The 13,518-nt window shown below is 39.4% G+C and overlaps 1 protein-coding gene across 2 annotated transcripts in view; it reads right to left on the bottom strand.

The window, feature by feature from the left end:
- Positions 1–1,611: 1,611 nt before the first annotated feature.
- The window catches only part of TBCEL (tubulin folding cofactor E like), a 730,316-nt gene continuing 718,409 nt past the window's right edge, over positions 1,612–13,518 (bottom strand). For both annotated transcript variants that reach the window (XM_044080979.1, XM_044080980.1), the window contains exon 8: positions 1,612–4,192. In XM_044080979.1, coding sequence (XP_043936914.1) covers positions 3,868–4,192 — 325 coding nt within the window. In that variant the 3' untranslated portion in view covers positions 1,612–3,867. The remainder of the gene's footprint in view (positions 4,193–13,518) is intronic.

Raw genomic sequence — 13,518 nt, 5'->3', positions numbered from 1 at the left:
TTACTCAACAAAGAATCACAAATTACCTGCTCATACATTAGTGTATGTCTATAGGTAGCTCAATTAATTACTGTTTACTACTGGACCACTGTGCTCCTTACAGGATATACAGAGTGTGTTTTAAGCATGTCACATTTCTTTACAACTCAAGTGCAGCTCCCAAAAATGTTGTTACTTTTAAACAGTTCTTATTTTTTTCTTGGACATCAACTATTGTTTATTTTCTAATAACATTATGTTTTGTTTTTATTATTTTATCTTATGTGTGCAATTATTATATTTCGTTATCTTGGACATTTTTGTTAAAATGTATTTTTAAAAGGAGGTGGTATTTCTTAATTGTTTAATTGCTTTTTTCCGAGATAATTTTGATTTCATTTTAACTCACCTCGTGCTCTCTGGCTTTGTATTTTGTTTTTGATGACTGTCTGGTCTTACAATAGTACTGCAATCGTAAAACCATCCAGGAGGGTGCTAAAAGCAGTTACACATCAAACCAAGACAGTTAAATTAAAATTATATAGCTTTTTATTGCATGTAGCATGCTGATTATGCTGCGATATTCAGAAAACGACAAACCAGTTAAGCGCCAGAGTGCCATGCGACCCAACCTTAACTGTTAAGTACCCGCTAAAGTTGTTAAGATTGATTCCAGTGCTCAGCAGTAAAACCTGACAGTTGGAAATGACAATAGCAGAGATAAAAGCTTTTCTGTTCCTGCCTGCTCTCTACTGGTAACGTGCCCCTAACTTCCTCTAAAAAACTTAGAAAGTTGCTAGAATAACAGGATGTGCTCATGTTTATTTTCTGAAGGATATGAACTTTTAAAAATGAATTTCATTACTTACTGACTTCAATCTTCAGTGGTAAAAATGTGCTGGGGAAAAGACTAAAGATCTGAAGCAATTATATGGACGTTGTCCGAAAACCTAGACACTTGAGATGCATGAAAAGTGAGTGTAACCATAACAGACTGCATTATTCTCCCTTTCTAATAGCGTCTGCTAAGCGTTTTACCTCTTTGAAAGCCATCAAAACACTTAGCAGTTTTTTCCCTGTAACTAGTAGCACATGGAGCAGATAAAGCTTCATGCACTACAAATAATTACGATCGGGTCACTGATCATAACCTAATATGTGTTCTTGACATGGATGCCAAGATGCACCTCTTGGGCTTTGCACTCGAGGTGAATTTCTTGACATCAGTTTCTCAAACACATAACCATAATCCTCTATATAATCAACTGTAGACTTGGAAGAAAATACCAGCACAGCTATGGAATGTTATCACACAATTCAGTTTTTGAACTTCCTGTTACTCAGCACATAAATATTAATTGCAAACTGTCCAGGAATGCAGACCTACAGTTATGGTGTTCTTCTCCCCAAACTTCAGGAAATCCTTTCTCAGGGTTTTACACTGTAATGTAAACTAAGACACTATGATACTACAAAAACTCAGAACTACAGAAAGAAACCACTTAGGGAGGGTTTTGGCAAGCATGCTTTGAAGATTCTGTCATTATGCGATTCAAAGACAATAGTAAAAAACATTCGTCCCCACATGAAGTCCAATCAACTTCAAACACAGTGATGGTATAACACATTACCTTTGGTGCAGACATCTACAGATTTATTTCTTATTTTCTTTGGGATGATCTTCTAAAGAATAAATATGAATAATTTAACACAGTTTTAAAACATTATACAAGGTTTGAAAGTCAACAGAAGAGTGCACTGTTTATGACATATCAAACATAACAAAAGCTATTTCATTGTTGCAGAAGTCATGTCTGGCACACTGTCATAATTTAAAAACTCAAAAATTGATCTGTATTAAACATTTATAAATTATTTGCTCCAGTGCACCTTCTACAAAATGTGTAAGTTAAATGCTTCTCACCACATGGAACCCATGAACACTGCTTAGCCACTGCTACTCAGAACAGTTAAGGTTTAGCTAAACTTTAGCTACACGTGCATCTGGCTGATGTCACAATTCCTAGTGTTATCACAGTAATATGTCCCAATCATATTAAAGACAATTAATGCATATCCAATCAAGTCTGAGCATGGGTAATAAGGACAAGCCCAGGAAGGCTGTACAATGTTAAATAACAGCCCCCCCCCCCAACTCCAAACCTCCACCCAAAACAGTCTTCTTGACTGTGCATTTAATAAAAAGAACAAAGCTGTCTAATCACTGGACTGGTTTATACTGGATTTTAGACAGATAGATTAGCTTCATGAACTAAAACTTCAAGTAAACTTTGTTTTTGGACAAAATGATAAAGGAATGCCACTCTGAAATATGCTGAGCACGTGTGTGTACATCACAGCAAAATGAACCAGCATTTACAGGAGAACCAGGTTCTGCACCATCACTGCGAAAGATCCTTCTAAACAAGTGCTTTTACCACCATAAAATTTTCTAGCCTGGCAACCAGTGGTCAGAGGTGTCGTGTTTAAATCAATGACTGGCTCTGCTCAGTTTTCTATAAATTTAACTGACACCAACCATTCATGTATGAACAGTCACAGTCAGGATATCTAACAAAAATTCACATTAAAATTTAAGAGAGACAAATTAATAGCTAATTACATAAAATGAATAATTTGCTTGTCGAGTTTGCCTGAGCTGCAGATATTTACAGTCATCACTTGCTGCTGTAGAAGAACTACAATAACTTTAAAATCATTATGATCATCTTCAGCTCCAATAACTGCAGGGCTGCAAGCATATCACATTTTCTCTGTACCACATCACTGCTATTTGCATTTGGTGAATACTTTACTAGTTATTTCCATATTATCCCCTTTTAATAGTGCATCTCCTAAAGGTCGATGGCTGGCAAATGACTAGCTTGCAAATCTTGTAATTAATCACAAAATGCTACCTTAGGATACTATTTCACTTTCTGGTCCCTATACTTTCTATTTTTAATATCTGTGTAGCAGCTGAGTAAATCAAACTAATGCCCATATTTTGCACTAATTATCTGTGCAATTTACAGCTACTTCTGCTGACAAGCAAGAATATATTTCTTTCCCTTGAATCTAAATGTTAAAAGTATACAGCATGGATGAAGTATGCATCATTACAACATGGATACAATTCTGAAAACCATGAATGTAATGCTGGAGATGGAAGATTTAGACCCCCTGTTGGAAGAACACTGTCAAAGATAACATACAAAAGAAATGCACAGTTTGGCGCTACATAGCTAACTTCTTGAAGAAAAAGAACTAAATCTAAGGTGGCAAAAGAATCCTCAACACTTACTGTGAATCAGCCTTTATATGGAAGAAAGCACTCTGAAACTTCCCCTTTTAATTAGGAATGCCACAACGAGCAGCCCAGCAGCTACTGGTCAGTTACAGAGCCCTCTATAAGCTCTTTGCAGATACATTTCTCTTTCCAATCATCTCTTTAGTAGCAAAAACTGACTGTTCAAAAGACCATCTGAAGTACTTCATATCCTGATTTCAATCTGTTTCGAACTAAAGAAATGATCATTAAATTTTAACCAATCAGCAGGCTGATAACGTAAGTACTTAGGTAAAGGTTCAGAGTTACTGTTAATACTGTACGAACCCAAAACTTTCCTTGGCAATTATTTCAAAATACAATTATTTTCCTTCCATCTCTTGTATTTTTTTAAATATACCAGAGTACTTGCAGAACAAAGCAATGGATTTTCAGAAACCAGACTTAATCAAGAATGGAGAACATAACATCTTCATCTCTCATCTCCTGGGTACCATCAAGTAAATTGCGCAAACAGGAAAGATACCTTGCTTGCCTGAAACAGAAACAACCTGTATATCAATAAAAGGCAGACATCTGTGAGTGCAAAGTAGCATAAATTATTTTGCCTTTGGCACCACATGAATTGCATCACCATCCCGGATGCCATAAGAATGCAGGGCCCGTGAGCTGAATTTAATTTCCTCTGGGCCAAATGCCTTTACCATTTCTTGATCATAGTAGTAGATACGCATATTACTGGTTGACAGCTGAACAACATCTTTAAGCTGTTTTCTAAATTCTGCCACAGTCTGGTCTAGGCGGACAGTCATAACTTCAACTCTGCCTTCAAAATGAACTTCAATCTTTGCACTGCTTTGAGGTCGAAGGTCAACCACAGCCAATGGTTCCAAATTACCGTATTTTGTCACCAGTTCATAGTATCTAAAAAGTAAATGAACAATCAATAATTATTACAGTATGAAAATTAGGACTACAATCAGCTGTATCTAAAATAAAATGTACAATCAATAGCTATCACTGCAGAAAAATAAGATCACAATCAGCTGGAAAGTTTTTTTTTACTGTTAGGAGTAATTCTTTCTTCTTCTTCTTTCGGCTTTTCCCAGTTAGGGGTCTCCACAGCGGATCACCTGTCCGCTCATGATTGGCAGTGGAGTTTTACAGTGTTGAGTTGCCAGCCCGGCGCCCAACCTTCCACAGAAGGCACACACATGCACGCACACACTCACACCTAGGGCCAATTTAGAGTGTCCAATCCACCTACAGCATGTCTTTGGGATGTGGGAGGAAACCGGAGCACCCAGAGGAAACACCCACGCGACCACAGGGAGGACATGCAGACTCCGCACAGAAGGCACCCTAGCTGAGGATCGAACCGGAGAACCTCTTGCTGTGAGACAGCAATGCTAACCACTGCACCACCGTGGCCGCCCCTTTGTTAGGAGTAATAGTTCTTATTAATACTCTCAACGTTCCCTATTAGATGAACAAATGCTTAAAATGTTGAGTACGACATGCTCGACAGCTTTCAGACGAATGTTCGTCTAAGCAAAACCCAAGAATTTTGAAAAAGTTATAAACTGTCCAGCCGTGAGAAAGCCAATGGTTGACTTCAGAACGTTCACCCCATTTTGCCGATCTTACAGTCCTCCACTGTGGTGCGGTCTCGACATTCACCCGGTGTAATATTATAACAGTCGTCCAATGTGGTGCGATCTCGGTGTTGGTATATTTAAATGGGGGGGTGGGGGGCACAGCACCGACATTGGGGGATGTGGGGGGCAAAGCCCCCCACTTTATTTTTGTTTGTCAAATTTGTTTTTTTTTGGGGTGGGGGGGGTAATGGTGTACAGTTCCGTTGGCTTCCTGAAAGCTGGCCAACTATAACTTTTTGAAACTCCTTGTTTCGATATTCTGGGGTTTCAATTAGATGAACGTTCACTTAAAAACTGTCAAGCATGTTGTACTCAACATTTTAAGCATTCATTTGTCTAATATAGACCCGCTGTCACGGGGACAACACATTCTCACAAACAGTAACAAACAAAAGTAACGAAAAGCAGAGAAGCCAGTGAAAAATGCAAGAAGGTAGCTAGTAAGATGACAATAATTGTGATTCATAATGAGAAGTGACTGCATCATAGCATCACAAATTATAAGGTGAGGGAGGCAGTGTCCTGATCAACATTAGAACATCATGGCCATCAAAAAAACACTGACAACTGGTTAAATACTACAAGAAGAAGAAGGAAAAAAAGCTGAAGTGAATGATTAATATGACATGACAGAAAAGACATGCAAGGAAATGATTGCACCTTAACAGGAAAGCACGGAATGCTAGAACTGAAATGAGCTATGTGACACGCGAACACTGCAAATACATACTATGTAAAGGGTCAATCTGAATGCATTAGTGACATACAAAGAGATGGGAATGTTTTTTTTTGAAAACTGGTGCAGTGAAACTTTAAAGAATATCTAGAATCTTACAGACTAGAATGTAAATAACTGTAACAGAAGGACATAGCAAAATTATTGGTATAAAGGACGAACACCAGTACCTAACGATGACTGTAGATTTCATCTAATACTTCTTTCCAAGTTTTCCAAAAATGTTAGCTTAGGACCCATCCTTCAAATTGCAATCATGCAGCCTTTTTGCAGGAGTCCCCCTTACCATGAGTAGTTCCTTTGTAAATGCTATTATTCCTGTCAAACTGAGGTATTCACTTTAAAAAATATTTTTCACTATCACTGTAAATGGCTGCTAGTCCTTAAACCCTACACAACATGCTATACAGCAAGAAAGCATTCTGTACTTAGAATAGTAATAGTATTAGCTGAAAATGTACTTTCTTTTCAGCTGGTACTGTCTCGCATCAGAATGAAACCTCTTCCCTCAGGACAACCCTGGCCCTTTCAAGTTTCTCCTAATAACATTGTAAACTGCATTTCCATTGATATAACAATTCTAAGGGACCCAGGCTCCCATTTCTTTTTTTTTCCTGTAGTCTCATGCTAATGAATGGTTCAATTAACATGTAATAGGACCTATTCAGCAAGAAACTTTTCTGAAATCAGGCAAGCATGTCACTCGGGGATCCCAGTTTTCCATTTCATAAAAGAAATTAATGAAACATGCTTAAGTTCTCATTAGTTTCCAAATGCGCAGTCATCAAAGTTGCATGTGGAGCTTAACAATGGCACAAGTTCAGAGAAAGAATATGATCACCCAGTTACCTCTGTACTACAGGCCAGTCCTATCCGACACAACCTCCTTTAAAACTTAAATCCACAAATGGATACTGAATTTTTTTAACCAGTCTAATGTTATGAAGGTAAGAGGACAGCAGGATGATGAACTAGAAATCAGAACTGCATGGCAAATCATAGTACTTTGTGATCCTGGCCTGCATTCTATCATGCAGGAAAGAAAGAAAGAATCACTGTATTTTTTTGTACATTGGTAAGATGGTACTATGACAGCAATTAGTGCGGAGGCTAGATGTGTAACGACAAGACTCAGGTGTTCAAGTACAGACATATTCCTCACAAACAGCAGGCCTTCTGTCTAGATGGAAGTTGCAAAGTAACATGTACAACTCGCTCAAGTTTCCTCACATTTTTAAAACAAAGGGCCTTCTTGGAGAAAGAAGTGACACAGTGAATTGGCTCCTTCTTGCATTCTCACATTAATGTCCGGACAATTACACTCTATTCTTTAATGGAACTGATGGTTTACAAAAAACTCATGTAATACCAGCAGGACACTGGACAGAAATCCTGCTTGCAGCAAAAAAAAAAAAAAAAAGGAAAAAAAAGCCAGCTTTAAAAAGTTTTAAATTACACTGAATCAGTGATTTGATCTACAAGCTAGCAGAAGTAAACTATTTATCCAAGAACAATGTACAGAAAAATAAAGACAGTGATATAAATGTAATAAAAGTGAGCAGTTAGTGTTCTTTCTTTAGCACTTCATATCCTGAACACCTTGCTTCTTCCAAAAACAGAACTACAGTAAGAGACTAGTATTAAACTAATGTTTAATGCTGTAAACACCATCTAAAAAAAGTGAGGTGAGCAGCACCCCCTCCTGCCAATTAATATGCATCTCTGTGTGTTAAATAAGGGCCCTAAGACAAAAGTTACCCACATTTTAATAATAAAAGATGCTAGTGAAATAAGAAAACCTACACTTTAAGATTAAATGAGAGTTGCAGATGCATCTGTGTTCTATCACTGTCAGGCATCAGTGAGATCCACTGCTGATATACATCCTACCTCTGTCCTAGACAAGGAGTTCTGGGGCTCTAACACACTCCCTACCTACAGCAATACTTAATATAACAGTAGGTCCTTCAGGAATGGATGCAGGAACATTAAATATCTGGATTCTGTCCCATCTACTTCGTTTTCATCCTGCTCAGTTTTACCAGCAGTTCTATATTCCCTAAGAAGGATTTTAGCTGGTCCCCCTGCCAGTGCTGTAAAGAGCTTTCATAGGTGTATGAGACTATATATATATATATATATATATATATATATATATATATATATATACATATATATATATATATATATATATATATATATATATATATATACTCAGTATTGACAGAAGTCACCTTCTGTTCTTCAAGCCCTTCAACCTCCACACACAGGTGATTATGACAAGTTATTACATAGGCAATCATAATATTCTATAACTATAACAGAAGCAACTGTGGAAAATGAATGACCATTAACAATAACTGTACAATTGCACTTAGCTTTACTGTTGTAGTGACCATTACTCAAACATCTACTCTTATGGTAAGTATACTTTCATAAAACCATGCTGCCATCTTTGGGAGTCCCAGTGCAATAGTTAATCATATCTTCTGGCTAAATGCTTCATTAGTTGGTATCAAATCCAAGAAAAGCAGACAATTAAAATCATTTGGAACACAAAAATCCATCCTAACTCTGGACTATACATTCAATAGACACTGTTTTGTGAAGGTCTTAACAGTGGACCATGTGGCAAAACTTCCAAAATGCCTTGCACAGAAATTACTTCTGAAATAAGCTGCTAATACTACCCTAGGATAATAGCTTCTTATTTTGCCATGTAACGTTTTACGATGTGTATCCTAACAAAAGACAGTGGAATAGGTACATTATTTGGGTAGTGTCTCTTTACAGACTGACAGGCCTTCTTTCCCTTTTTTTGAATGAACAAACAAGCAGGTTAGCCTTTGTGATTTTCTACATTTCACGTTGTCTGTTTATATCCAACAAGATGCAAACAATATTCCCCTTCTTTCTGAATAATGTGTGGTTCCAACTTCCATTTGTGAGTCAATTATACTCTTTCTTGATATCTGCTACCTGAATGTTTTTTATTTACACTTGGAGCATGTACTGCTCAAAACTTCAGGTTGAATTATAAAACCTTGCACCAGATTCTGACCTTCTCCTTGGAAAAACAAACATCTGAATCTCCCTTATTAATCTATATACCGCATTACTTATTTGATCTGGAAAAGACCTGACTGACAACTGTCTTAAAAGACTATCAAGAGCAATGCAAAATGCGTTAAACTCTTTCAGGGTGACATAAAGAAATTACTCCTCTTGAGATCAGTTATTTTGTACTGGAAAGTTGCTAAACTAGGTTCCTCAAGCCTAATCTGGCAAGTCTACTGTTAAATACAGAATCTCTGAAGGTGGAAAATATCAGTCCAATGGAAAAGTTTGTAATAGCTGTCCATCAAATTAATTAGGAATTTGAATAATTTTCACTGGAACTTTCAAATGACGTCATAGATTTCTGAGGTGCCACGGAGTTTTTCTCACATGCAGTATTGCTTGTGGTACAAGAGAGATGCAATTCAAGACATACCACAGAGCAGTAGGAAGACACACAGTGCAGAACCTTCAGAAACTACATTGCTGCTGAGCAAAGTCTGTCAGGACTGCTTGAATCTTCAAACTCCACTTGTATTTTTTGTGTAGTTTTCATCCAAACGCATCTATGACTGCCTCCAGGCAACGGAATCACAGAAAACTGTTTGTATTTTATTTCCAGGAAATGAAAAATTAAAACCATGTTCTATGTGATTAAACAGGAGATCTCTTGTCTTTGCCACTATCACTTATGAGGGGCTGCTGAAAAGCTCTAAGCCCGACCAACTTTCTAAATTCTGATTATTTTCCCATGTAGCTGAAGAGAGGGTTATATCATCTTGTAAAGTGCCAATTTGCAGAATTGTAAAACTACGTTTTGACATTGTTTTAGATCACTGATTGTACCATATCAATGAAAAGTGTGGAATTTTCAAGTGTGGAACTACAAGCTGTCATTAAGTTCCTATTCCTGCAGAAGAAAACTCCAAAAGAAATCCATGAATGTATGATGCAAACATTGAGTGACAAGTGCCCTTCTTATTCAACTATGAAGATGTGGTGTGCAAACTTTCAGCATGGAGATTCAGATCAAAGATACAGCAAGGTTTGGGAGGTCTCAAAAGGTATCAATTCCTGAAACTGTTGACCATGTCCATGACCTGATTTTGGAAGACTGGCATATATCGGCTAAAACAACTGCTGAGACACTACAGATATCCAAGAAATGTGTTGGGTTTATAATCCATGAGCAGTTGGGTATGCAGAAGCTGTTAGCCAAGTGGGTGCCCAATATTTGAATGCCAATGAGAAAAGATGTCGAGTGGACACTTCCAAATTGATTTTGTGACATTTCCGTTGAGCTGGTGCCAACTTGTTGGAGTGACTAGTTACTGTTAAAAAAACATGGTTACACCACTATGATCCTCAGACAAAACAACAGTTCATGCAATGGCAACACTCAAGTTCCCCACGGCCAAAGTTCAAGACACAAAAGTCATCAGGAAAGGTCATGACCACATTGTTTTGGGATCAGGAAGGTGTCGTAATGACTATAGTACAGTTGTGTACACTTACCATAAATGTAGATGTTCGAGTGTATTCACTGTTGCAGTCATCACATTTGGGTTATCTGCTTGCAGTAGCCCTCAGTCGGCCTGATTAACAAAGTCTTCGGTCCTGCGTCAGTTGCTGTCCCTTCTTCTGTGATGTCAGGTTGTCAGGGGTATAAAACATGCAGCCGACGCCATTACATCAGTTTTTCTTGCCCCAAATGTCAGGTGCCCCCTAATGGGAAGCAATTAAATCTATGAATATGCAAGGTTATACCTCCAAGAAAAAGCAAATACACCAAAAAGCTTTTGAGCATAGTAAAGGAGAGTAGAGGTATTGCCAAAAGAAGTAAGGGGGCTGGAGGGAGAGTAACCAGGACTGCAACAGTGAATACACTCGAACATCTACATTTATGGTAAGTGTACACAACTGTACTATGTTCATTGTTTTTCACTGTTGCAGTCATCACATTTGGGTAGATTCCCAAAGCTAAGGATGGGAGAAGGAATTTAGTTAGCATTAGGACCAGCTATAAGGCCCTGCAAGACTGCAGTGGCAAAGCCAGCTCTGGATTTAGAGAAAATAGGCAAATGGTAATGCTTGGTGAAAGTATGTACAGAACTCCAGGTAGCAGCTTCTAGGATGTCCCTGGTAGGGACGCCTCTGAAAAAGGCTGTAGAGTTAGATGCAGCCCTGGTTGAGTGGGATCTGATCCCCTGTGGGATAGGTTTTCCATGGTGCTTGTAGTAAAAATTAATGCAATGGCCTATCCATTTGGAAATGGCTTGCTTTGAAATAGCCTTCCCCTCTGCCCCTGCAGCAAATGCTATCAGCAGTTGTTCAGATTTCCTTAGAGGGTTAGTCCTGTCCAAGTAGAATCTAAGTTGTCTGTGCACATCTAAGGACTGCAGTATCCGTTCCCCTTTGTTCTGTGGTTTAGGAAAGAAGGTTGTCAAATGAAAGGACTGATTAAGGGCCACACTGGATACCACCTTGGGCATAAAGGAAGGATTGGTCCTGAGGGACACCCTGTCCGCATGAAAGATGATGAAAGGCTCCACTGCCATAAGGGCCTGTAATTCAGATACCCTTCTTGTTGAAGTGATTGCTAAAAGGAAAGCTGTTTTCCCAGAAAGGAATTTTAAGTCTGCAATAGCAGCTGGCTCGAAAGGAGGAAGGGCGAGTTTCTCCAATACAAAGTTAAGGTCCCAGGCTGGAGTTGGAGCTCTCCTGGGTGATCCTAAATGTTTGGCCCCTCTGAGGAACTGCTTGAGCAGTGGATGAGAGAAGACGGTAGGTTCTGTGTTATAATGAGCTGAAATGGCTGAGGCGTGAATTTTGATGGAGAAGAAAGACAGGCCCTTGTGAAGCATCTCAGTTAAGTATTGTAAAATCTGAGGTAAATTGGGCACTGCTGTGCTCATCCCTTGAGATTGGTTCCAGGCACAGAATCTTTTCCATTTTTCAGCATAAGATTTTCTAGTACTAGGCCTCCTTGCCTCTAAAATGATATCCATCACTGGTTTACTGAGGGATAGTAAAGGAGAGATTAGGTAATTAGCCAGGCTGCTAGGTTCAGTGTTTGAAGCTGAGGGTGCAGAATCTGGTACTCCTGCTGAGAAAATAGGGTAGGAGTCTGAGGCAGGTGCCAAGGGGCCAACAGTGACACGCTGCGCAAGAGGGGGTACACCAGTGTTGGTGTGGCCAGTCTGGTGCAATCAAGATCGTCCTTGGTTTCTCTTGTTTGATCTTTAGTAGTACTTTGGAGAGCAGAGGCAGAGGAGGAAAGGCATAAACTGATAGGTTTTTCTAGCTGAAGGACACAGCATCCACTTTCCAAGCTTGTTTGTGGGGAGTCCTTGTGTACCGTTTGTCCAACTGATAGTTCTGGGGGGAGGCAAACAGGTCTATATCTGGGTTCCCCTATTTGCTTGTCAACATGTTGAAAATCCTTGGTTCAAGTTTCCACTCGTATGGGTACATGAGGTTTCTGCTTAGTTCATCTGCCAGTGTATTTAGTTTTCCTGGTAGGAATTGAGCTTGTAGATGCACCTGGTAGCTCAGGGCTGTGTTCCACATTGCCATGGCTAGTCTGCAGAGGGGGTAAGAATATGTACCCCCCCTGCTTATTTATGTACCACATAACAGTAGTGTTGTCCATCTTTACCATTAATTGTCCTGGAAGAATGTGGTCCCTGAAGCCTGTCAGAGCATTCTGCACAGCTAACATTTCTTTTTGATTGATATGCAGGTGCATTTGACTTGAGTTGCATTTGCCCTGAATGCACTTCCCTGCCTGGTGAGCCCCCCATGCATAGTCTGACGCTTCTGTTGTTAGGGTTTGGGTGGCAGGGGGTAGTGTGAATGGTAGTCTCTTGTTTTGGTTTTGGTGGCAGGCCTCTGCCCACCAAAGGAACTCTTGGCGTAGGAAAGGTATGATAGGAATCATTGCTTCTAGATCCTGAGAATGTTGACACCATAGGCTTTTTAGATACCATTATAGTTTCCTCATATGCAGTCTTGCATATGGAATTAGAAGAATGCAGGAGGCCATGAACCCCAAGGCTTGTAGTATTTGCCTTGCAGATAGCAGGGTTTTAGTGGCCACTTGTTTGAAGTAGGTTGTCAAATGAATTTGTTTCTCTGGCATGAGGAAAGCCATCTGGGAAGTTGTATTCAAGCTTGTTCCCAGGAATATAGTTTGTTGACAGGATACCAGGTGTGATTTCTCTTTGTTTATGGTGTACCCCAGACAGGTTAGTACCCTTTGTACAAAGGCCAGATGATTCAAAAGTATGTCCTGGCTTTCTGCCTGAATTAGACAATCGTCCAGGTATGGGTAAATCTGAATATTTCTTTGTCTGCAAAATGCAATGACTGGAGCTAGGCACTTTGTGAATACCCTGGGCGCAGTAGATAAGCCAAAGGGCAGTGCAGATAACTGATAGTGCGTACAGCCTGCTTTGAAGCGCAGGTATCTTCTGCAAGATTCCCTGATTGGGATGTGCAGGTATGCCTCCTTTAAATCTAGTGTTGCCAACCAGGCATCTTTGCCTAGCATAGGGAGCAACTGGTGAAGAGTCAGCATCTTGAATTTTGGAATCACCAAAAAGGTGTTTAGAGTAGACAGGTCTAGGCTAGGATGACATGAATCGTCTTTTCTGGGTACCAGGAAAAGTCTTGAGTAGAAACCTTGTCCCTTTTCCTCTTCTGGTACCAATTGAATAGCCCCCATGCTTAAGAGAGAAAGTACTTTGTTTTGTGCCTCTGCCCACTGATTTGGGGGTAGATCTGGCCACCCGCTTGGT

The sequence above is a fragment of the Protopterus annectens genome, chromosome 8.part0 (assembly GCF_019279795.1).
Source record: "Protopterus annectens isolate FY-2018-M chromosome 8.part0, PAN1.0, whole genome shotgun sequence".
Lineage (NCBI taxonomy): Eukaryota > Metazoa > Chordata > Ceratodontiformes > Protopteridae > Protopterus > Protopterus annectens.
This window is presented reverse-complemented; position numbering and strand designations above follow the sequence as displayed.